General features: G+C 40.8%; 1 protein-coding gene across 1 annotated transcript; it reads right to left on the bottom strand.

Moving 5' to 3' along the window:
- LOC137265959 (uncharacterized) lies at window positions 1-21,945 on the bottom strand. The gene is made up of 19 exons (XM_067801446.1): window positions 21,833-21,945; window positions 17,199-17,309; window positions 16,559-16,736; window positions 15,899-16,043; window positions 15,288-15,418; window positions 14,640-14,697; window positions 14,303-14,423; window positions 13,301-13,618; window positions 10,552-10,680; window positions 10,037-10,139; window positions 9,157-9,235; window positions 8,430-8,499; window positions 8,024-8,140; window positions 7,520-7,584; window positions 6,322-6,410; window positions 5,879-5,945; window positions 4,169-4,335; window positions 3,646-3,809; window positions 1-2,800 (listed from the first exon to the last, which is right to left on the bottom strand). The coding sequence occupies exons 2-19, from the start codon at window positions 17,296-17,298 to the stop codon at window positions 1,197-1,199; spliced, it is 3,705 nt and encodes a 1,234-aa protein (XP_067657547.1). The 5' UTR covers window positions 17,299-17,309; window positions 21,833-21,945; the 3' UTR covers window positions 1-1,196.
- Window positions 21,946-27,440: the final 5,495 nt, after the last annotated feature.

Below are 27,440 nucleotides of genomic sequence, written 5' to 3'. Positions count from 1 at the left end.
TTTTTGAGCTTTGCATTGTGCTATGTGCAGGTATCGCCAATCTAATTTACACACTACTCAGAGCAATATACACAATGAATTTGCTGGTATGAGTAGTAAATACGAGTCAATCTAAATTATTTAATGACATAAGGATAAATTATTTTATCTCCAAGAAAAAATATCTAGGATCATGGAAGTGTTTGATTTAATTAGCAAATGTAGCAAAAACTTGCACTGTGAAAGAAACCTTTGATCAATACAATATTAAATCCTTGCTCAAATACACACACACTGACAAATTCCCAACCAACCTCAAACAGCTCCAATTACATAGCCAAATTTATAATTTTCACTTATAACTGAGCATGCTTCTAAAACCTCATGCTCATTATTCTCAAGGTAAAATGCACAGAGCTACTCCAGCAGTTGTCCTCAGCACAGCCACCTTGGTGTATTGAGATAACCGCATCATATTTTAATGTAAGGAGCAAATAGTCTTTAAAACACTAGTATCTTTTTCAAGAGAGCAACCAATCCATGAACGTCCTCATGGTAGACTGTCAAATTTACCTGAAGTCATGGTGAGGCATACTATAAAAAAGATCATCTTATTTTTTAAAATGATGTTGCTATTGTTCCATCATTGTCAGCTCACATGAGTGGCTCTGGCCAAGGCACTGGTAGACTTCAGATAATTTTTTCCCAAGCATGCTAACAACACAATTCTGCCATATTTACATGCATAAATATAACAGTCCCAAAGTCCAATTTTGAGAGCTCACATTTCATGGCATTCGAGGATTGGCTGATCTCAAAACATACCACAAGGGGGATTTGGGAAATAAATAATCATATTTTCATACTTTTGACATAAAAAAAGATATCCAGTTTACCTGAACCTTGAAGATGTACACAATATTTGCTGAATCAAACTCACAACTGATGTGACAACCATGCTTAGTTAAACTGGACATCTCCAGCTTGGGAATAATGAAAATAGTATTCCATGACTAAATCCACCAATCCAAATCAAGTTTCTGTCCAAACAATCAAATCTCAATGATTTCACTATCTCAGAATGTTCATTCAGAATAAGTTTTGCCTGAAAAACACATGATTTCGATTTAGAGCAATTTGAATTGAACTCTCAAGAGTTGCCCTGCTTTTGTGTCAAATTCCATTACAATTCTGCTTATTCCATCTGGACAGAAACTTCAGATGATGATGCTTCTCTTCTTCTTGCAGCTATACACAGTATGTTCTGTTGAGCCACAGAGCGTGCAGCTGCGCTTTCCAGGAACCCATCTGTATCGTGGTTGTCGAGGCTGTTCGTAGGTCTGAGGCATTGGTTTCATATAGTCCATCTCTTCTACCACCCCAGAGTCAACACATGATGAGAAGCTATTGTCCTTCTCACCACTGTCACCTTCCACAGAGAGAAGAAACCCGTCATAATCATCCTCATCCATATCGTCCTCAAAGCCATACTGGCTGGTGTGCGCTGGTTGGATTGGACATTTCGGGGTATCCTGAAACTCTGCATTGTTGGAATTGTTCACAGTGGATTGTTCATCCTCAACCTCACTGGTTATCTCAGACACACTGAAGCTGGTGTTGGCATCATCTGTGTTGCTGTCAGCCACCACCAGTTTCTCTATTTCAGATGACTCCGCCACCTGGCCCTGGTCTGACTGAATGGTGAAGTCACCTCTACCACCAAAGATGTCCTCCACGATGGATTTGATGGAAGAAGATGAGTTATGACCAGATTTTTGTGGACTGGTTTTCCATGAACCGCTCAAGTCTTCTGAACTTGATGAGCTTAAGTTGGGTCCTACATCCGGTCTGGAGGAACTGTGTCCTGGTGATGTACGTAAAGGACTCCTTGAAGCATGACCTACGGGTGACGTCATTAAGTGTGTCCTAGAAGCTTGACCTACGGGTGATGTCATTAAGTGCATCCTAGAAGCTTGACCTACAGGTGATGTCATTAAGTGCGTCCTTGAGGCTTGACCTACAGGTGATCTCCCTAAGTGCGTTTTAGAGGTTTGGCCCACAGGAGGTGTGCTAGGCACCCACTCTTTGGCATTAGCATTTAAAGCTGACGTGTGATCTGGGGAATGTGGTGTTGGAAGGGTAGCTCGTTTTGACTTTGCTGACCTTGACCGACCTTCATTTGGGGAGTGTTTACCAGTGTCTACTGGAGTGAGTGATCTTGCTTGAGACTCACTCCCAGTATCACTCTCCATTTCATTCTGGCCATGGCTGCTGTTGAGGATGTCCTTTACCGAAGGAAACTCACCCAAACCACACCTGGTAAACACAGACTTACCAGCATGCACCTCATCGACTCCAATGTCCTTCACTTCATCCCCACTGTCAGCCTGTTTTGGAGTCTGATAATCCAAGCCAGACACTACAATGTTCTTTTCCCCTTTGCGATAGAAGTGAGCACTCTCTGGACTCTCCTCTGTAACATTCTGCTGCGCACCCATATGCTTCTTAAATCTTGGTGGCAAATCTTGAACAAATTTTCCAGAGAAAACATATTTCTCTCCACTCAATGTCTGGAGGGCTAAAGCTTTGAGACCTTGGTCTGTGGGACCTCGGGTGGTGTTCTTGTGTTTCCCTGAGCTGACACAGTCAGCCCAGGTGCTGTACGGCCCTGCAGGAACTGCATTACTCGTCACTGTCTGATCCGGTGGTTGCTGCGAGGTGGCAGGACACTGATGATAAACCTCATCCCTGCCCTGACCAGCACCAGCAACAGGGGAGATGTCTTCAATCTCGGTATCAAAGTGACTGAACAGGGAGCTATCTGAAATCACAATACAACTTTTCAGGACTTTTTTCATTTAATTTCTTGGTTAACAGATGTTTTCACAACAATGTTACTATGAAAATAAGTATTGGTATATTATCTTACTATCAGGATAATATACATGGTTGAATCTAGAGAGATGAAGTTTCATTTACAATACAAGACAGAAATTATTCCGCTAAGTGAGCTTCAAAAATCAATCTAGGTCCAGTTGAGCTGGGTTTGAAGGAGACTTATATTTCCCAAACTGAAGGTAACAGTTGCACTGGAGGTATCTAATAATTTCCAGAGCCTCCTAGAAACCACAGAGAGGAAGCAACTTTTGTTTTAGCAAGGATTTGCAAACATGTTTCAAGGGTTCTTTTACACTACCTTTGTAACGTATCTCATTCAAACATCTGACCCTTAAATTTGCTCTTGACTTAGAAAAGGAAGGCAGCTTTTCAAGACAACTGGTCATGTAGTTTGACAGATGCTGACATACAAGTTGTTAAAGTTCAGGCACTGCTGAACTCGAGACTGTATTTACTGGCTCCACTCTGACCTACCCTCCATGTGTGACTGTATTTACTGGCTCCACGCTGACCTACCCTCCATGTGTGACTGTACTTACTGGCTCCACTCTGACCTACCCTCCATGTGTGACTGCATTTACTGGCTCCACTCTGACCCACCCTCCATGTGTGACTGTATTTACTGGCTCCACTCTGACCCACCCTCCATGCATGACTGTACTTACTGGCCCCAGTGTGACCTACCTTCCATGTGTGACTGTATTTACTGACCCCAGTCTGACCTATCCTCCATGTGTGACTGTATTTACTGGCTCTAGTATGACCTACCCTCCATGTGTGACTGAGCTGTCGAGTTGGGGTCAGGAACAGCGAAGGAGGAGGCTTCTGTCTGGACCTCCACGCTGACTGTTTTCGGGCGAATCTGCTCTGCATCAAAAACTTTCATTGGGCTCAACTTCAGCAACAGCTTCAGCACCTGCTCTCGAATCTCCCTGGAATGTAAACAATTTCTTCAAGGACAAATTCAATGATGGTCATAGCTATGGCTAAACTACTTGACATGTGACAGAGCTGACAGAAGATTACTTTGTATCACATCTGGAAGATAACTTTCTTCATATATTTCTTAGCTATAAACGCATTACAAAAGCATGTGTCTGAACCAGATCATTGTCTACGGCGTGTCTGAAATAGAATAGTTTCACAAGTATGTCTTAGTGAGTTAGAAGCTTTATTTTGGATTTGTCTGAGCTACAAGTGTTACCTTGGGTGTGTCTGAGCTAGGACTGTTACCTTGGGTGTGTCTGAGCTAGGACTGTTACTTTGGGTGTGTCTGAGCTAGGACTGTTACCTTGGGTGTGTCTGAGCTAAGACTTTCTCCTGCAGCCAGTCATGTATGCGGGTGAAAGTGGATGGATCAAGGTCGGTGATGATGTCGGCTGCCACCAGCCACACCCCTTCCAGACAGTCGGTGTACATCTGCTGGATCTTCTCATACTGCAGGCCAATGTGATACCCCTGCAGATCAAGGTCAATGGGTCAATGCAGGTCATGACTGCTCACGCTTGTTCCAGATGGTGAAATCATGAAGGCTTAATTTATACTTTCATGCAGCCTCCTGTTATCACAATAAGAAAGGTTGGCAAACCATACCCGTCATCAATCATCATGATTTGATTATGCCCTCAAACCAGTTGTTTACTGTCAACACTTAGACTCAGATTTCCCAAAGAGGTATTACAAAGGTCATCAAAGGTCACACAGACCACAGACAGTGAGTGAGTAAGTACTGTTTGGTGCTGCTTTTAGGAATATTCCAGCAACATCACATTGTGTCAGTAAGCTTAGCAATATTCCAGCAACATCACATTGTGTCAGTAAGCTTAGCAATATTCCAGCAACATCACATTGTGTCAGTAAGCTTAGCAATATTCCAGCAACATCACATTGTGTCAGTAAGCTTAGCAATATTCCAGCAACATCACATTGTGTCAGTAAGCTTAGCAATATTCCAGCAACATCACATTGTGTCAGTAAGCTTAGCAATATTCCAGCAACATCACATTGTGTCAGTAAGCTTAACAATATTCCAGCAACATCATATTGTGTCAGTAAGCGTAGCAATATTCCAGCAACATCATATTGTGTCAGTAAGCTTAGCAATATTCCAGCAACACCACATTGTGTCAGTAAGCTTAGCAATATTCCAGCAACATCATATTGTGTCAGTAAGCTTAGCAATATTCCAGCAACATCACATTGTGTCAGTAAGCTTAGCAATATTCCAGCAACATCATATTGTGTCAGTAAGCTTAGCAATATTCCAGCAATTTCAAGGCTGGGGACACCAGAATTGGGCTTCACACACTGTACCCATGTGGGAAATCAAACTCAGGACTTTGAGCCAACATTTTAACCACTAGGCTACCACATCGCAGAAAACCACAGACACCTTTTCTCTAAGATACTTCATAATACTGAAAATGTTTTTTCGGGAGACACAATATAAGGACCAAGTGAATGACCAGCACCGTTGAAGTTGTTTTCTTATTGTTACTATAGTAACGGACAGAGCAGTCATCTGACTGGACAAAGATTACATAATATATGTCTATATGGCAGACACACAGAAGTGATATAGGAGTCACAATTACTGCACTTGCACAGCGATGTTACTCCAAGTTATGTTGGTTCTGCACTGTCAGCCCACCATAAACACCATGTCACAGTATGATGCTTTGCCAATACACAGTCGTTTCATCAGCAAGCAGGGCAACACCAAGTACGTTTTAACATTTTCGGCATGCCACCACTGCTGCTGCGTCTATCATGGCAGGTGTTCTGTCAACTCGACTATAGAGACAGTCAAGATGGAGTCTATAGCTGCGCTAGAACACAATGACTAAGTGTACCCAGGACAGTATCACCACTCGGGGCATTAGAAAATCACCAAGGCACAGCCAGCAGCTCTGTGCTGACAAAATGTTTTGTAGGGAGCAGCAGATATGGAGAGTGAAGAGATACAGAGAGTGATCCATGACAAGTGATACAATGTACTCACATTTCGGTTGTAGATGGCCCATTTTTCTACAATGTTGAGGACAAAATTCTGGACCATGTCAGCGGTGCTGTGACAGAAAATACAACTCATGAGACGGCTGGAAACCAGTGTGTTTCAAATAAGATAATTTCAAGTATATAATGTTAAATCAAAGTAAGCAGGAGACACATAAATATGTACATGACATGAGCAGATAGGTTTGTATGCTCACTGGCTACTCTATTAGTGAGAGGTTATACTTGTCCCCTCAACTTCAAGATTCTATACAGGGTTCCTCTGACAACCAAAACTATGTTGGTTTACTTTAACATAAAGTAATCATTCTCATGATCACCATATGTGAAAATATGATCAGGATTATTCTGGATGATAATCATTAATTACTGAAGAGTAATTGTGGGTCATATGAAACCCTGTCTCCATGACAATCACAGGGCACTTACTGTCTATTCCACAGTCGGGACAATATGAGGAGTTGCCCCAAGACCTGGCCAAACTCTTTGTGATACGTTCTTGCCTTTCCAAATGGAGGCTGAAATGTTCGAAACAAAATAACGAGATCACATCACAACATGCAGATGTGTAATACTTCTTCAATGACTTATGTACGATTCCAGTCTGAGAGCCACTGACAACCAAACGGGGATAAATCATGATAATGTTCTAAATCTACATATTTCAATTTTCTTTTTAAATTCCAAGGAATTGTGACAGTTTTGATTCAAACTGGTTCAGTTTTGTTTGCTGCAGACTTGTGACCAAGTTTTGACCTCAAAGTGAGCCCAGTCACATCAATGCTTTAACTGTGGTTTCCAAACGTCCACAACATGACATCAAATAGCGCCTTCACAAAACAGGAATATAACTCAGTGACTGGTCCGAGTTAGCACAACTGTATACAGACTCGATGTAGTGGATGGAACTGGTGTCAGGAGACAGGAGTGCTGGTGGTTCAATGTCTTAGCACATGAGGTTAAAGATGGTAACTTTTGTTACCATGGCTGGTCAATGCAGAGTCTGTATTAAGTGTCTCAGTGTAGCGTCCATGTGTGTGTGCATGTGTGTATGTTTTTGTGTCCACATGTCCATGTGTATGTTCATGTGTGTGTGTGTGTGCGCGTGCGCGCATGTGTTCATGTGTGTGTATGCGCATGCATATTTGCATGCGTGTGTGCATGTGTTCATGTGTGTGTTTTTGTGTGCACATGTCCATGTGTGTGTGTTGTGCGTGCGTGCGTGCATGCGCGTGTACGCATGTGTCCATGTGTGTGTGCATGTGTCCATGTGCGTATGTGTGTATGTATGTGCCCATGTGAGTGAGCGTTGGCATGTATAAGAGCTGGACCAAGTGAGTGACAAACTTGTGTTGAGATGCTGTCAGTTGTATAATAAGATTAAGAAGTTGCAAGGACAACCTTGACACAAAGTGTTTATCATCATGAAATCAACAGTGCTGAGGTCCTGATCAAGCTAACAGTAGTAGTATTAACTCCATCAATACCGGCCATGTTCTCCATCAATGCACTGTCAGTCACAAGTAACAACAAATAATAGTTTGGAGAGATACATATATCACAAACACAACACATTTCATTACTGGAACACAAATATGTCACTCAAATGTTCCCCAACCAATCTCACCTTGACAAATCTACTTTCAAGCTGTCGTAAAATGGTTTCCATTCTCACATCAAAATTGGCTGAATCTGAAACAGGAGAGAGAGAGAGTTGAATTTTTACATCAAGCTACCTGAACATCTCCATCATTTAAAACCAATTCAGCACCATTGTTGACACTGCTAGTTGATCAGTCTGGTTGGTCCTAATTATCCAAGAAGTTGCTGGAGCACAAATGGATCACCCAATGTGAGCCAGGGTGTGACTTGAAGAACAGCTCACGGATGTTGTCACCAGATGTGATGTCATTAGCACAGACATGTTGTCAACAAACCAAGAAACCTAATCAGAGCTACCCTGAGATCTGAACCAAGAATTACCAGCTAATAGTACAGCAATAGTATGTAGTGACCTGCTGTGCCATACAGACGGCTGGGATGACCTGTCTTAGAATGGATCTGTTAGTAGTCTGTCACTCATTCTGAATGGTGATGTGCATGGAGTCAGTTTCGAGGGGAGATAACTCACCTACATACGTGTCAAGGACGTTGAGCACAGTGACTACATGAGGGCCTTTGAGAGTGACGGCCATCTCCAAAAGAACTTCAATAGCCACAGACAGCCCCCACGGTTCCTTCAGACTCCCTGCATGAGAGGTAAACATCACACAAGTCAGGATTCTAGCATAACAATGTTAAGACATATACAACATAGGAGAAAACAAAACAGAGGATTTATCCAGCCAGTGATCGATTAGACTGGAAGAAGTCCTGTTTCCAGTAGATGTTCTTGCTAAATAATCTATAAATCTCATGTACTTTGTTAAATAATATATAAACGATCTACATCTGTATTTGTTTCCTTTCCCTTGATACAGTAACCACACAGGAGCACTGAACAATTCCATCATCAAATGTTTACTGGAACAACTCACCTGGTTGCACCAGCTGGTTGAATTGATCACACAAGGCTCCTGGATCTTCTAGGTCTCCTTCATCAAGGATCTACACAACATAGAACAGAGGAATAACAAGCTGTAAATAAATCTAGTGATTCCTTCATCCTGGAAGTCTATTCAGAACTCTGAAAAGGTGGATACCATGTGTCATTGGGTTGTCTCACCATGCAGCTTTCTGCGTTCATGTTTCCATGCCTCAACCTACACCCCTGAGGAAAATACCGGTAGGCCATGCAGGCCAACAGGCTACTGTTCAGTGATCAACTGAAAATGGAATCGGCAGGGTTTGTTTTGTATTACAACACTGAACGATGTCATTGATTTATTTGAGCTTACAAAGTGACAGCAAATACAGAAATTTGCTGTAAACCGGCCACACAGGTTTACAAAACATTTATCATATTTATACTTCCCCAAATATGCCAATTCTTAAGAGAATAATTAAAACAATACAGCAAAGAAAATTCACAAGGAATATAAAATGACAAAATTTCCACAAATTATCTGCTCATGAAGCTGTGAGTGTGGAAGATGTTCACTTGGATGTGACTGAGCTGCTGGTTTGGTGGGGTAGAAGAGTGGTTAAAACTTTCACTTGTCATGTGAGCCAGGTTTGATTCCCCACATAAGTACAATACATGGACCTCATTTCAGGTGTCCCCTTCTGTGATATTGCTGCAATATTGAGTCATAACTGACTTACCTTAGAGAGTTGTTGAGACAGTTGGGACTCCAGTCTCTCGCCAGGTGTGGGGGAGTTCCCAACCCTCTGTTGTTGTTGGCTGAGGTAAAACAACACCATCTTTAGGAAAAACACTTTGTCCACTGATAAACACTATAAACTACAGATTGACTTTGGTGAAGTTTCTTTGTACCACCTAAAACTCGTACATAGCTGTCAATTATCTGTCACTGAAGAGACGCTGCATGCTGCAGTGCCCGCCACTTGTGACAGATTAACGCCAGTCATGTGAAGGAATCACATGTCTATCATCCACTGACAGTCTCACACTTTAATTTTATATACACATTCTTCATACATGTGTAGCCCAGTGAGGACCCAGGTTAAAAGTGGTAACCCATGTTTGTCGTAAAAGGTGACCAACAGGATCAGGTCAGGTCAGGTCAGGTCATGTCATCATATCCCAATTGTGCAGATGATGCTCAAGTTGTTGACCGATGAATGGCCTGGTTCGGACTAAATTATTTACAGACAGCCGCCATACAGTTGGAATATTGCTGAGTGTAGTGTACAACAGCAAACAAAACCAGATCATGCATGTGTCTTTACTGACTTACCTCATGATAATGATATACATGTTATGTTCTCTATCAAGCAATGATGAATCACCAGAAGCATTTATATACTGGATTTATAAAGATAGGGACAATTGCTATTTCATAGTGAAGACGGAGCACACAATTTCACTAAAAATATACCCAAAATAGTTACTATGCCAAACCTTAGAGACTACACAAATAAACAATCAAGGTTATAGTGCAGGTTACTTATTACTTTTTCAACTCTTTGCATCCATAAATGAAAACTAACTGTACCCCCAGACTGGCACAGTGTAAAGTACCTGGTAGTTGGTGCCATTATCTGTGATAGTTCCTGGCTGGTTTTAGGACTGGCTGGTCTCATTGCCTCTGCCTTTATTTCCTGCAGGACTGGCTTCTGGGGGCCTGGAGGTCAGGGTTCAAGAAATCCTTTGGTTTTATGAAGTACATGCCTTCTACAAGTTTGTAGCAGAATAAACTAATTGATAACAGCTACCAACAGTAACTTAATAAGAAAATGCTCACTAAATCTGACTTGATGAATAATGGGGAAATGACTTTCATTTCCAAACAACCAACCAAATTTTCTGAACTGAACAAAAACATACATATATTCATACAAACTGAACACTTCTGGTTGGTCACGCTATGTTTGTGGCATGTGTCATCGTGACCTTGCTGATTGTGACTCATGCTTTCAATCCCTGGTTCCTAGGATGTACAGGCCACTCAGACCCTGCTGGATTACAGAAGCCTGCTGTGTTAACAACATTTCCGTCCCTCTTCACTACCACACCAACTGCCTCTGTGTACTCACCATGGCCCTCTGTCATGCTGGGTGTCCAGTTCTTGTCTCCTGTAGCTGCTCTAATGACTGCCACCTTCTGGGCAAACACATCCGTCTGATGTTTGTACACCTGCTTCCCGATGTCGTAGTCAGAGGCACCTACGTCCAAAATTGGAACTTTTAACTATAAATTGTATATTTATATACTTATCCTATCTCACGTTCTGCATCTCTCTTCCTCTCTTCTACCCAGTGTGGAAACGTGCTATCAGCTAAGTTGAATCAAATCTTCTTGGCCTCTGACCACCCGACCTCTGCCTCTGCAATAAATGCCTGTCAATCATCCTGTACGCGCAGCCAATCACATGACGTCCTCTGCTTGTCATTTTCTTCTTGGAGCTCCAAGTAATCTGTGATGCGGGGAAGGAAGGGTGGGCATCCATCGCGTGAGATATTTTAAGTATATAAATATACAATTTATGGTTATATTTCCAAATTTTTAAACTTATCCTATCTCACGTCATTCATTATCCTACAGTTGGCTAGTGGGCCGCAGATTATCCTCTGACACACTGCACAGATGAGGATGCATTCCACAAGGAGGCCAAGAGTAGCACCAACTCCCGATATGCTACTCCGCACTTGTGATGGGTTGCTTCGGAAATCCCTTGGTACACAGCACAAAAACTCTAAGGAGTAGGCTCTCCCGAGTAAATGTGGTTTCAGCCACAAATTTTGCTAAGCAAAAGGATGCAGTTTGGCAAGGAATTAACGCCGTCGCCCCACGATTTATCAGGAGACCCCAGTGATCTGGAACGTCCCTGCTTCGAAACTATCCCTCACAGACACACACTGGAAGGCGGTGAAAGGAGGAGCAATCTGAATGCTCAACTAGTTTAACGTTCGGTACCAACCTCCCTACTTACCAAGATGAGAAAGGACCTAGGAGCAAAAACTTCGAAAACAGTTAGGTAATCGGAATTCAACACTTCACTGACGTGATTGCTCAGAGAGTAGAGGTCAATAAGCAGAGTGTCGATCATCCCTGCTCGTGCACAAAAATGCCTGCACAGTCTATCCAGCCATGGGTATGACAGAACACCATGCACTATTCCCTAGGTGAGAATGATCTAGTCCATTGAACAAAGTACATAAGATATGGATAACATTGATCGTTGTATTATGTACATGGCAAGATTGAGAACGTGGAGATGCTTATCTGTGTGAATGGGTCAGCAACACCTGCTGCGCCAGGACCAATGGACCAAGTTGGTGAAGGCCTTCAACATCCGTGACTAATACATGTGAGCGGCAAACAGAGTATCTGACTTCCAAAAGCAACCTTCCACAATAGCTTGCAGTGATCAGTTCCTATGGAGCACCATGGTGGAGTGAGCGAGCACACGTGTGTCATGAGGCTTTGCGCATAAAGGTGTTGGCGTACACTCGCAGGATCATGCATCTCAACCAGAAAGCCAAGGTTGTATGTGATACTTCTGCTTTGGAAGCCGTCAAAAGCAGGATGAAGAGCCTCTTGCGTAGGCTGAGGCAGTCCTTAGAGGCGGCTAAGTATATCCTCAAAGCCTGAACTGGGCACTAGGATAAATCTTCAGTGTCTTCTGGACCCAGGTTAGATGACAGCGGAGGGTTACTGAAGGTACAATCCATCTGTCCCGGTAACTGGTTCTTGGCAAAGAAATCCCACCTTAAGCCTAGGAACACTCTAGCATGTTGAGACCTTTCAAAGCATATCCGCAAAACAGTCAATGTATGTAACTCGCATATATGCGCAGCTGTAGCCAAGGCCAGAAGGAAGAAGGTCTTGAACGTGACATGCTCAAAATCTTTCCAAGTCAATGGTTCATATTCATTCGATGTAAGATGAGCCAAGACAACGGACAAATCCCATGCCGGGGCTCGAAACTTCCGTGATTGATCCTCCAATTTATACAATCTCAACAGAGACTGGAGTTCAGGGACAGTGGACAACTTTACTCCCGACACCGCTGCAATAACTGTGTTAAGTAGGTAGGTAACGTAGCACCTTTCAACTTCCTAGTAGACTGTAGTTGTTGAAAATACTCTGCAACCATCAGTGGCGATGTTGTCGTGGGAGACATAATGCCCTTCACACCCATCGTGAATCACTAAATCAAGCTATCCATTCTCTCGCAGAACAACACATCCAGCCTGTGGTGCGACAAGAAAGAGAATGACAAGTAGAGGACGTCATGTGATCGGCAGCATGTATGATTGACAGGCATCTATTGCAAGGGCAGAGGTCGGATGGTCAGAGGCCAAGTAGATTTGATTCAACTTAGCTGACAGCACGTTTCCACACTGGGTCGAAGAGATTAAGAGAGAGGCATGACGTGAGATAGGATAAGTTTAAAAATTGGAAATTATAAAGTGTTCACTGACAGAAATCAGCTATTATCTGCATAGTGTTAGTTATTGTGGATTTTGTGACAAATACCTTAAAATGAAAGTTATGAAAAGACTTCCTAGCCCGTCCCTTCATCCAAACTCTCTCCCCCTACTCAGGTCCTTCATCACCACCACCCTGACATCATCTTGAAAACCATGACTATCATTGCATTCAGTGACCCCCTCCTTAACCCCCGTCCCACTCAGTGACCTCCATCTTGAACTTGCTGGCCCTCACCCCATTCATTCAGTGACCTTCACCCTGACCCCAGGTTCCTGATTCCATTTAGTTACCAACACTCTGACCCTCACCCCACTTGGTGACTTTCACCCTGACCCCCATGTCATTTACCCCACTCAGTGACTTCCTCCGTTTCCACAGCTGCTCCTTCCATGTCCTGCTGTACCATCTTCAGATCCTTCTCCATCTCGGACGTGACAGTCTTTTTCCTCTCATCCTCCTTCTTCTGTGTAATGATGTCCGCAGATGCCATCTTGGTCTTGAAGATGGTGTTGAGGTTGAAGCCAGGGATAGTCACTGCTGGTGACTGGGGAGACAACGGCTCTACTGAGTCCTTGGACAGCTCACTTCTGCCAGAAATGTCTCCCGACTCAGCCTGCTCATCATGACTTGGCTGTGAGGCAGGACTAAATTCATAGCTAGGCTGGTCTGAATGAAAATTAAAGTAGAGAAATTATTAGAAGAATCTTTAAGCCTATTGGTCTAACTCGGATAAAATGGGGACCTATTTACACTACTTTCCAATATTGTGGTTAGCAGACCATGGAACACAATTATTGCCCCAAACTGGAGACTTTCCCATTTTCTTCACACCAGAGGTGTTCTAATACTACAGCCATTTCAATCATGCCAAAAAAAGCCACAAGAAGCTGCAACACTTCTAACCTCAAATATATGTACAGAATTATGTGGGGAATTTTGAAATATTTAATTTCCAGGATTTTGTTATTCACATTTGCTTCTGATGCTGGCGACTGAGAAAAAACTACAGAGATATAGCTGTATCATATAACATTCACAATTACTCTAACGTTGGGAAGTACTGAGTAAGTGGGTGAGTTAGGTTCAACTCTGTCTGAAACAGTATTACGTTTATATAATAGTGCATCAGTGTCAGGAAGGAAGAAAGCCCAAGGCTATGAGATGGCTTACCACTTGTGTGAAACCCCTGGTGCTGACAAATCTACACATATGATCTCGGCAAAACGGACTTCAAACCCATAGCCATTGTTTTCTGGCATGCCTAAGAGATGCAATGCTCTTCACCTGTCACCGTTCTGTTTTCTTAGATCAAACTCTTCTACCTGATCAGAAATATCACTAACTAATCACCTTCAACCTCATCCTGAAGTCTGTCCTCTGAACTATCTTGCTGTATATCCTCCACTGGACACTGGGGGAACACTTGCACCACGTCATGGGCATACTCCGCAACATCATCAACGTCACATGGCTACAAAACACATTCAAATGGGTGAGTGAGTGAGCTGAATTTTACCACATACTGATCTCCTTACAACATGAAAGAGTTAAGGTAGGATGTTGGTTGGTTCTTAATGCCCTGCTCAGCAATATTCCAGCCATACGGCAGCGGTTTGTAAATATTCAAGCCTTGATGAGACAGTGATAAACAAATAGACCATGTGCTACACAAGGACGTTCTACTCACCATCCCCACTTCCTCATCCAGCATCAGATGGGCCAGAGAGCGGCCACTCCCTCCATCACTGAAACATGGACACACACGGTACAACAACATCACCTGCCAGCCATATGCTCTTAGGACTGCCTTCATTATCATCATAATCACTCTGTTTACAGAATGCATTTCACCCATTAGCCATGGGATATTTTCCTTTCCACATTTTCCTTTCCCAGTCAAAATCTTGTAGTCTTGTTGAAAGATACTGTGAGGCTTTTTAGTTCTGTTCTGGAAACGAAACCCACCCCTCCCTTTTGAGACCAACATGTTTCCATGGAAACCAAGCAAAGCATAAATGCCAAAAATGTATAAATAGCAAAAGGTTCTGCTTGTTAGATCTACTAATTTTAGAGTTGTACTCTGCAAAAAAGCCCTCCTGTTTGAGGTTAAGTCTGAATTGTTTCCACTGAAACTGAGAGAAGTAAAAATGCCAAAATTCTACAAATAACAAATGCACCACTTTAGGTTCTGTTTGATATATCTACCAAGCTTTGTTGAAAAATGTTGAACGTACTTTTAGTTATACTCTTGACTAAATAAATCACCAAATCCATCACTTATCTGATCCTAATAAGGCTAAACTTATGGTGGTTGCACTGGTTGGTGATAGCTTACCCTGTGTATAGGGCTATCTTGTGACACATGAATGAAGCTCCATAGGAAACAATGGCCACCTGGAGAGTCTCCTCACCCTCAACCAGCTTCTGGAAACACTTCACACCACGAGTTGTCCATGTCTTTGCAATCTATCCAACAGTAACCATACACAGACAGCGCGATCAGAGTCAACAAACAGAAATGTTGTGTATACTGCAGCTTACACGGCAACACAGCAGTTTAATTCAGAACAGACTGACACGCCAAGTGACCTCGACAGGGAACTTGGGAAGAAATCGATGAATATACTTCCAGTCATAACATTTGTGAATCATGTCAACAGCATACAACATGAACTGGGAAATTTGTATGTCAAATTTGGAAACTTAGAATGAAATTAACTGCTGATTTCTACATTATCAGCCTAAATTGCAGGTCCAGGAAAATAATCTCTGAAACGGCATGAAAAACGTCATATCAGTGAAACGGAACATGTCTCCAAATCTGAGGCATGCTAAATTTGTTTTCAATGCAAACAAGTAATCTTTTATCCCTTAAAATCCACTGGTTTCAATATTTTCACCCCCCAAAAAACTTCTCCTCATCAATTTGAGTCACAGTCAACTTACAGGTCTGATTCCTGCAAGGCCACACTTCCATGTCTGATGATGGACAGCAAAAAAGAATGCTGGGACAGCTACACATATCTGATCCAATGACAAAATCTCTGTGGTGCCATAATCCAGGTAGAACACATCCACAGACCCCTTCTCACTGGAATACACAAAAGAACCAACTGCGTGATGCCAGTCTGAGACTTTAGCCGCTAGTCTGTTGCCATGGTAATGTATGTATTAAGCTCATAAGAGTTCCTATCACAATGCTAGAGTCTTCTGGACATGATGCTGACAGCCATGTCTGGACCTAAAGTTTTCGGGCAGGTTATATTGCTACCATTGATGTGGTCTTATATCATCTAACTCTCATATCATTTAACCATACAGTGAAAACATCAGGAACTTGCACAACTTACCAAAACAGCTGATTTGATGGTTTCATCGCTAAATGGTGGGATGGGAAGATTCCTATGAAAGAACTTCTTCCTCAACAGGCACTGGTAGTTATCTCAATATGATACCCACACAGCTGTTGGTTACAAATGTGGCACAAACTGTAATTTATGATATTCAATCCCTATGATAATATGGTATTCTTATGCAGAATCACGAACTATCTACACTATTTCTGTCGCTATAAACAATGCTGCGTACAATAAGTCCACTGCTTACATGTTGTGTCTGGCTATCTGTGCTCTCCTCCAGGGTCTGGCACTGCTGAGGCTGGACTTGGCCACAACGTAACAGCCATCTTCCATCCAGCATCCAGCATCTGGGTCCACGGTCCCCACCTCCTCACAGAACTCCTGCACCTCTTCTTCCAGCTGATTCAAGCCCTCAAACAACTCTTCTGTAAACACATTGTAACCATGGCAACAGTAAATACAACTCCTCGCAGAACTCCTGCACCTCTTCCTGCCAACTCAGAACCCTTAAACAGCTACTCTGTAAACACATTGTAACCACAGCAACAGTAAATACTACTCCTCACAGAACTCTTGCGCCTCCTCCAGGTGACACAAACAACTCCTCTGTAAACACAATGTAACCATGTAAACAGTAAATATGACCCTCGCAGAACTCCTGCACCTCCTCCAGCTGACTAATGCCCTCAAACAACTCCTCTGTAAACACAAAGTAACACCTCCCTCCCCACAGAACTCTTCCTCCCGATGACTCAAGCCCTCAAACTCCTCTGTGTACAAATGTCACCATGGTAACAGTAATAACAACCCCTTCACACAACGTTACTGCAGTCCTATTTCACAGATCTGCAGTTGAATGTTACCTGAGAAAAAAATGTATGACTTACTTGTCCCAATCTGGATCCAGAAGTTGGAGGGGTCAATGACATGTGTCACATGACCCAACAGCAGATTGTTGTTTTCGTTTGGTACTGTGTCGTCTTCCATTTCTAGAAGAACTGAAACAACATGACCAAAATAATCACTATGGCCTACCATTGTCAACCGAAACGTGCATTCCAGGACAGTGGATAAGTTTCTATTCTATCAGCATACAAGAATCTCGAGGTTAGTCAGCATTCTACCATGACTCAAGAAAATACTGGATTCTGATTGGTAGTTCAGAAAAATCAGACGGCATCAATTCTGGATTGATACTTTCTGATTTCAGGCCGTTTCACTGTGCATGAACAAGTCTTATTGTGAGAACTACTTCCATTTGACCACAATGATGGCGGGTCATAACAACAACTCCATGGATTTTGACGCTGACTTGACTATTTGCCACATACGCAGTTCGAAATTTTTTGACTGAACATGCGTCTGATTTCATGGCGCTTCACTACACATGTACTGTATATAAAACATTGCCGCACTACTTCATCTTGACCACCGACATGACTGCTATCAACACAACAGACATGATGGAAATGCTGATAAAAAACATTTATTCAAACCAAAAAAATACAATTATATGATATTTCCTTTACAATTTTATGTGAATTTCACTATCATATTACCCTCTATTATAAAAACATTCAATTACAATACACAGCCCCTAACATAAACAATATCTAACACATAAATAAGAATGCCTAGCCAAAATACACCCATATCTATACAAAATTGTGCAGCAAAACATTAGTAAACATTTACCTACCTGGAATATGGTATATTTGTTTCCATTTAGAATGGGAAATTCACAAGATAACAGTCTGGCGAAACACCAACTCCATGCTAGTCACACTCCATCATGTCACAATAATATCTATATGTAAAAAATTGAACCATCAGAGTTCTGCTCTGCAATCCTCCATGCAAGGCAGTCACTGTTATGTTCGTACACTTTGAGAAAAAGGCTTCAGTCCATCCCCAAATGATGAAAACAAAGTTTCCAGGAATCCCAAGTTAGTCGCATGTACACACATTTTGACAAAATGGCACTGTCACTCTTTTGCCTCATGCCGGGCTGGAGGCAAGTACATGAAAGCACAATCGACACTCGCCAGGCGTAAAATTCAACAGTTTTTGATGAGATACAGATCATAGGTCTATCAGAAAAGGTTCTATTCTTCGATTCTGGAGGGTTCTGATCCAACATCCAGTCAAGTATTTTCCACTTTCACATTACATTATTGGGCATTATTGTGTTGAATAAACAGTTGTTTGTTTCCTTTAAACAGAATATTTTTTATGGTTGAAATGTTTAAGAAATATGAAAGGCACCAACCACTCCCTTCACAGACGAGTTTAACTCGCCTCTCATCCCTTGCCGAATCATGCAGTGTCTTCCGCAGAGTGAGGAAGGTTGATTTTAAATGGGTCATGGTAGAATGGAGATAAACCTACTGTGTTTGAAAATCAGAGACATGCTGTACTGAATTGATGGCGACTAAATATTACAATTGAAACCTACGTGTTCGGTTCAATTGAAATTTAGTCGCCATCAATTCAGTGCAGCATGTCTCTGATCTCCTAAATATTACACCTGTGGGTATCTTCCTTCCATACCAAACTTTATTGTAACAATTATTCATGCATTGCAATACATGCAACAAAATATTGGACGTGTTTGTAATGATGCACAGGTGCCAGAAAGGAGAATAGTTAGACTTTGGGTAATCAGGACCTTTACTTTAAGTTGAGTCGACAAAGGATCAGATGACCATCCATAGTGAGAGATAACACTAACATCTATTATCACTTCTGTCGGACTGCCACAGCCATGGCTATGCATTGTCAGATATATGCGGACAGAGTAGGGTAAGGTGTCCCAACTTCATAGAAAAAACACTACGTTTTTCTAACATAGTTCACTTTGAAATATTTCCAGCTGTGTACAAACTACTTGACCATGGTCAGTAGGCAGTATAGCAAGTTCTTACAAAGCAAGTATCATCCCAATACAACAGGTAGCCACTATACACTGATGTATGGCCACGAGACATAATATATCATAATCCTGCTTAAAGGTCATATGCAATAAAAAAATCAAACATAATTAAAACACAGTTATCACTTATTCATGATATATAAAATGCATTGTTAATGAAAAACAGATAAACAAAATTATAAGTGTATAATCGCAAATCAAAAGTGCAATAAGTGCTTATGAGCCAGATATGTGTTAATTTCAAATTGCATATGGTCAACGATTGAAGTTGTGCATTGCATATACTGTCATTAGCAGACAGGCAGACATATAGGTGTCAATAAACTGACATTGAGTTTTCTCTGTGACAGAGTCTGCTTATCACAATCAATGTTTATTTTTTTTTATGTAACCAGTAGACAATTTACTTGTTTGCGTCCACAACCAAGATTAGACTACAGCTTGTTCAGCCTGACATGATCAAGTGACTATTAATGCATTGCATGACCGTGTCACAGCTGGTTGGGTCTATTATTTTGAAGGACAAGACGGAACAAGATCACCATTTGAGTCAAAATTAGTAAATCAAATTAGATAGCTTAGGGCTGTAAACACAATTCAATTAAATGATTGTTGTTTTAGAAGAGTTGTTTTCCGGGACAAGTTCTGTAATGTGTGTATGCATGTTTTGCACGAACGCAACAATAACAAAATTCTCTGCTCCCCAATTTAATGAAGTTAACTCATCCAGCTGTTTGTGCCATTTGACCTCTGGGTCATGCATATGTAGAGTAGCTCAGGTCAAGCTGAACAACCTCACAACCTCTGACCAGGCATACTGTATTTACTGCACATTTGTTATGAGTGCAGTGCAGCATAGCTGTTGAAACCACTTTTTCCCCTGTGCTGGGGGAAACATAGTGAATAATCTGAACTCTGATTTCACAGACTTTTTTCCATCACATTATTTCAACTTTATGGGTTGAACTGGCATTTTTGATTATTTGTTTCAAATGGAAATTGGCTTGGAACTTGTGCTTAAGCCACTTTCACACACTACATTTCACATGCTTCAGTAATGATTTGGAGTCTCCCTCATTCCACTGTTGCCTACAACTCTTTTCACGAAGTCTCCTAGTGATTTTCATAAAAGTACATCAACCATGCATGCACTGTGAAATTAATATCTGACGTCAATAATTGTTTTCAGTTTGAGAAATATCAACTCATTCCACACCACAAGTTATCTTGTAAATTATGGAATGGGACAAGTGTGTCAAATGGTATCAGGGCCATCCAGCAACTGTCCATAGATTGAAATCACAAGACACCAAGACTACCCGTAACCTTCATATTTGCCCACGACCTGTTTGATTCTTTGGGTTCATTTACATGCGTTACAGGAATGACTCAATAAACTTGCACATTTTGCAACAGTGTGGACATAGCTGAGTCAGTTAGCTGTCCTGCTAACAATCCGAAGGTAGCAAGTTTGACAGATTCTCACAAACTGTCTTAGTGAAGTTGCTGTACTGAATTCCAAGGTGGTCCAAACTTACTATTATACTATTACTACTCAATAATCTTACTATTATACTATTACTACTCAATAATCTTACTATTATACTATTACTACTCAATAATCTTACTATTATACTATTACTACTCAATAATCTTACTATTATACTATTACTACTCAATAATCTTTCCATGAAGTAAGTTGTTGGTAGGTATGTTTTTGCAAACAGTTCGCACATACACCAACTAAAACCTTACACTAATTTAGTAAGCAAAATTCGCATATTGTGGCTTGTTTTGGAGATAAACATGAAAACGCCTTCAAAAGTTAGTGAGATGTTTCACAGTCATCCATGTGATTAGTGACGAACAACAACCATTCCTAAAGAAACTTTTTATCCCGAAAACCATTAAACAGTCCGAGACGTAATATGTATGCAAGACAGCCTATCGCCTCTTGTTTGCAAGACAGTGCACTCAGCAGAACCGACTGAAGTGCTTTACCATAATTAATTCAGTCACTGTGGAACCAACTCAGTTGGTGATTATTTCTGTCTAACACTAGTTTGATCACTTGATCGATCTTTTGTCCTACAAAATATTCAAAAAGTATCATAGTTTGATGATGCATATTGGGAGTCTCAATTTTTGCGGCACATGAAAACATTGGGACAGCAGAAACATGACCCTCGATCAGCTGTTTACATATGAAAATTACTCAATAACAGTTCATCACATATAAAATAGTGATTCATTTCATTTGAATATACTACTGGTAGGAATATTAAAGCATTCACTTTTGCAGTAAGTAATGGAACATTTTGCCAACTAATCAAGCCTCTTGACTGGGCCGAGATAACTGCTCCCCAGATGCTATGAAAGATTTACTCCCATAAGTTTGTTCTAAATAAAAATATTTGAGACTTCTTTCATTCATAAATGAACGAAAGAAATGGAAAATGGACACGACTTTAAATACTTGCCCAGAACTTGAGTTCACTGTTGTTTACCTTTCGTGGAGAAACGCAAAATATTTTGACTAGTTTTTCAAAAGGAAGAGATCAGGCGTAATTCACAAATCTAGAAATGTACCTGTTATAGTTGGTTAGTCTGCTGACATTCTAAACGCTGTCCAAGTTTCTCTCTCTGTGAAAACCATACGGTTAAAAATATCTTGGGGAATCACCTGCCGTCAAAACGAAACTGCGCCACCTCGCGGTGTCAGCTAGAGTTATCGTACGGGCTAAAAGACGGAAAATACTACGGTCTTTAATCGGCTACGACCAGAACAAATTATGCATAGCTGCATGATTACAAATAGTGCAACAGACACACATTGTTTAAAATAGTCTTACATCGCATCCATAACCTAAAGTAAAAGTCTTTCCACATCGGGGTGCTATATCAACCGTATCGAATGCAGTTACATGTTTGGTGAAGACTATAAAAAATAGGACTTTGGAAACGCAAGAAAATACTGTTTTCCCATCATGTGGAACAGAATGTCTCAAGACTGTTTTTTGGTTGTCTAGTCGATCGACAAGCGAATGACCTTTCATATGAACAAGTGCACGGTGTGAAAATACAGTTATATGAAAAGGAAGGCAGGCGTCATCTAAATATCAAAAGGGATATTGGACAGCTTTGATAAGGGCTACAATGTATGTTTCATAACCCAAGTGTACAACAGATTTGTTGTTACAATTTTAAAAGAAATTAAAGATACATTTCTCAAAGAACTGACGTACGTGAGAAGCATGTCGCTACGACAATAACTTCTATTCACTAGGACACATGTGACTCCGGAACGTTTAATGTTGAATTTAGTGGTCATTGTGACTGTTCAAGTTGTTATTTTTTGTGTCTTACACGATTCAAGACAACTACCGTGTATAATCATCATATGACTGTATGGCAGCCAGCACTCTCCTCCTCATACCCACCGTCAGCCTCCTGATCCTCTGAAGGAGAAAGTCTACGTCATTTCTCATGTAAACCAACGTCCAGTTGGCCAAGTTCTGTACAGGTTTACACGACTAATCATGCATGTCCCAGATATGCTCCAACGATTAATAAATCGTGGCGCCATCAATCGTGAGATGTGTCACATGGTGCTTAAACTTCACGTGTTACCTAAGTAGAAATATCGATTTACACAACCTGTAAATATAAAGACCTGCAAAGTGAAAAGTTTACAATAAAACAAGTCCTTATCCTCTAGCGCAGTTGACGCTGTGACGTCACAAAGTAAAGTATTATTCCCGGAATAAAGGGACACAGCTTGACAGGCCTGTCCCTTGTCACATCCGCCATTTGTCTTAGAAGATTGCCGATTTTCGCCCCAAGCGAATCCCAGCTGTGGGGTAGATATATATGAATGTCCATCAAATCAGATTAAATGTGTCCGTGTCCATTGTGTTTATGTAAATAAGTATCATGTATAAAACTGTATGCTTGGACTGGTATTAAGAGAGTGGAAGAGACTCTCGGGACTCGGGACGCTCCATGACCACTATATGACATATAAGCAACAGTATTCAGTGTTGCATGCAAAGAAGATGGCGTCGGCGTTTGTTTAGGACATCACTCTGTCAAGGGTGAATGATTCCACCTGGGACTAACCACAGGCCACCCGTAACGGTGTCCTCCCATAGTGTCTAAATTTTTTAGATAAGGTACAGGTAAGTAATTAGGTGGTATGGGATGTTCACAGTTGATTGATTAACAGATTTTAGGCATTATGGGAATGGAAGAGTCCAACTTGAGACATAATAGGGGTGTATCACATGTCAAATGATAAATAACAAGACAAATTAAATATATATCAACAATTTTAATAATAGATTATCTGTAATAATCTGTCAACAGTTTAATAGTTCAGATACATTTCCATATTTCAAGCAACACAAGAAGATACCAGTCTTTCACATTCAGAAACAAGATTTCAGGTGACCTAGAAGGTGAGGCACATTGTCCACCAATTCCATCACACCCAACGCGCTTGGCTGATCAGCTTGTTATTCGCCCTTCGGATCTTATTGTCTACAGCCACATACTTCTTCTTCCTTCCTTCTGGGTTCACGCTGATGACGTTGTTGTGCAAGTCGAACCTCAGTATTGGATTATATATAGAAATATATCATGCTCAATGCAAACTGAACTGCTCAAGTGTATTTCTTTCTGTTTCGACTATAAACATATGTTGTGTTGCAAAACTCAATAGGAACAATAACAGTAGGGAGTTCTCTACGCAAGTATTTATCTTTTTAAGCTGTGAAGGTATAACAGCATCTCACTGGTGGTTCATTACCCTGTGTACCGGACAGCGACATCGTACACGTTCACTCGACATGGACATCTGGGCCCGCTTGCACAGAGCAATCTTAGTTACAATCAATCTTAGGCCCCTACAATCAACTTTACAATCACCATACAATTGCCCTAATCCACTTGCACAAAGACGATCTTAAGACATCATGGATTTAAGATCGCGATCTTAATTAAGATCGAACTCTTCAACGTTGGACGTAGAAATTTCTTAAACTCGACTCCTGTCTACAGTTGTCTTCAAGTGCGCATAGCATGCAGCGCAAATACAACGTGGAACTGTTTACTATACACAGATGACATTCCTTCTTTAATCGCACCTTGCAGATTTGTCATGACAACAAATATAAAAAAACCCAAACAAACAAAAGAAAAACCCAAACAACCCCAACCCACAAATCTTTGAAGTAAATGATAACGTTGAAGGAAGCGATAACGTAGAAGGTAACATGTATAATCACTCGTACCTCAAGGGTTATTCTCTATTTTTTCTACATTCTAATTTTTTTTATGAACTAAACATGTGATACTGCAACCACAGAAATATGCAAATACTGAAATACAAACAAATACATTAACAGATTGGGTCTTGAGTTATTGACCTAATAATCATGAAATTAAAAGATAACACATAAATAAAATTTCCTTATGACATAACACCTAAATGTACCATGATTTGCCAGTGACTGTCAGTTGAACATAGTTTGGCATCGATGTCATTTGGAGTAAAATCCCATATATATCCTACAACCATTAGATTTGTAAAGATATGAAAGTGTGACATGACTGTGGGAGTGTTTCTTGATAATTATTTTTTCGCTTTGTTAAAAAAAAATAACATACCCTAGCTAGTGTATTTTTCCGTTTGAAAAATACTTGTATTATATTTAAAATACATACATTAAAACTCTTGTCTCTCGTCAGATTCAATTTTTACAAGTAGAAAAAAACATAATTTTGTACTTTATCCAACTGTAGATTATTTCAGTGATAAACTAAGACAAAATCATTAACCGACAAGAAATATGTGGATATCTGTTCTGTCACTACAGAACATGCATTGTATTTGGGCATGGCAGATTTTACGGCAACGGCATAATCTACAAAGGGAAACCACTCCCATCTTGCGTAAAAACTAAAATTAGCTGCCCTTGAGTTATTGAAAAGGTCATGGCCACTGCTAATCGCATGCAGACCCCTTTCGTTAGATCTACTATCCTTTCTTTGTTTATCAAAAAGGTATGGTGTTCATACTTTTCCCAACACTGAACCGGGTGAGAATTGTACTCTATGATATCGACTCGATAATGATGTTGTTCACTACCGCAAATAACGATATTTCTGACGTTAAATCGATGTTGCATTCTCTGTGTCGCTGAAGTGTCAAGGCGAATCATACAGTTTTATGCAATGTGAAAGCAATCCCCAAACGCAAAGCTAATTATTTGCGTGAAATTGACACCAACTTGGAAGCCATTTTGCTACTGACTACAATGATCTTAGCTCCTTACAATTGGTTCCGACCAATTGTAAGTTTTGATTGTAACTTACAATGATCTTAGCCTACAATCGCTTTGTGCAAGTGGATGGCGATTGTAGCCGAAGCCTAAGATCGCGATCTTAAGGATTTATAATAATTGTAGCTCTAAGATCGTTTTGTGCAAGTGGGCCCAGGTTTGTATACGGTCTACTTTTTGTATAACGATCATGTCTGTGTAGCAGGGCGTGGCGTGGAGTCATTACACAGATGACATCCTTATCATGTCAGCTTGCTGGCGGGGTTATCCTCTTTGGTCATGTGGACAAGGCGTCCGACTTCGGATCAGAAGGTCCTTAGTTCGAATTCCAGCACGGGACTCGGAAATTTTGTTGCCGCTACATTTACTCTGTAAAATATAACTATACTGTCTGTTGACCATGGTCACATAGTTTACACACAGCATGAAATATTTGTACACTCAACAAGCTCAAGAAAGGTATACCGAGGGGTGTCGTGTAAACCAGGCAGAAAAATCTACAGGCCCTGAAAGAAATCTGCAGGCCAAGTTTGTTAAAGTCAAAACAATAAAAACAAAATACACTACACTGTACACAGTTCACACTGTATCTACAAAATCAATTAGCAAAGACTATGGTGCAGAAAAAAAGAGTTTGTTACTTAGTAAAGATTGATGCTGCCATTGATGGATCATGGATGGTTCTCGAACGTTTATGAAGAAATATAGGAAAGATTCTGGTTAAAAAAATATTTAAATATAATGCATTGAAGGCCATATGGGCCTGCAGATATTTGAAACTGCCGGCCCGATACAATACCACTGGCGCTGGGCCTGCGGACCGGCGATTATTTCAAAAGCTGGGGAGAAGGGATGGTTATCATGGGGAATCATTACGTTTCCTGTCTGACGTAATCTCTGCTACAGATTTGAATACGGCGAAAGAAAATATTAAGAAATAAGCGAAAAAATCAAATGAGACCAGACCACATAGGACGAGAACAATTATGAATTCTAAATTCATATGGATGTTATATCGTAGTTCCAAAGTAAGTCATATTTTCCACTGTTTAATACAAGTAATTGTGACTTCATAACATGGAACAAAACAACACATTGTGTATCAGTGTGTGGATATTACTATATGATGTGAATGCTAAATGTCTGTCTCAGCTAGCGTTAACGGTTATTTCTACATCCTTGCTCCATCCCAAGTCTACACTCCGCCACTGTAGATATGCGCTCGTCCTGATAGCCAAGTTTACTTGATAATCGTTGTGAATTAATCGTTAACTAATCGTACATGTTCGGGGGGAGAGAAGTAAACATTACTCTATGATAACACGCTCTCCAAGAACAGTGTTAGATAACTTTAATCACTTCTGCATTCTCAAATCTTTCAAAGCAGCGAGGTAATCTCAAGGTTCAATTGTTCAGAAGTGCAGATTAGCAACTTGTGCCACCATATCACGTGACCATATCAAGCGTATTTCACTCAAGAAAAAACACCGAATTAAGACCAGCCACTAACACATGCTTCGCTTGGTTATTTTAAGGTAAATCATGGTGTCTTCTGATTATGTTCTTATAAGATATAAAGTTTAGACATTTAAACGTCCAGTAAACCATTATTACATATAATCGGGCTCGGGGGAGTGGAAGTACAGGCACACTTGTTCACAACTCTGTATGTCATTGAATGTATACTGAGCGAAAAGGTAAAAGCACAAGTGTTCCTTTATTTGTTGTCAGGTTTCTTCGCCAACTTTATATCGCATAGCTTGTGAAGAAACCTGGAAAAAAACAAATGAACACTTGTACTTCCATGTGATCCGTTAGTTTGTTTTTCCCTCAGTATATTTTTTCAAGATAATTGA

The sequence above is a fragment of the Haliotis asinina genome, chromosome 15, assembly GCF_037392515.1.
Source record: "Haliotis asinina isolate JCU_RB_2024 chromosome 15, JCU_Hal_asi_v2, whole genome shotgun sequence".
NCBI lineage: Eukaryota > Metazoa > Mollusca > Gastropoda > Lepetellida > Haliotidae > Haliotis > Haliotis asinina.
The sequence above is the reverse complement of the archived record's forward strand: the minus strand, read 5'-3'. Positions and strand labels throughout refer to the sequence as shown.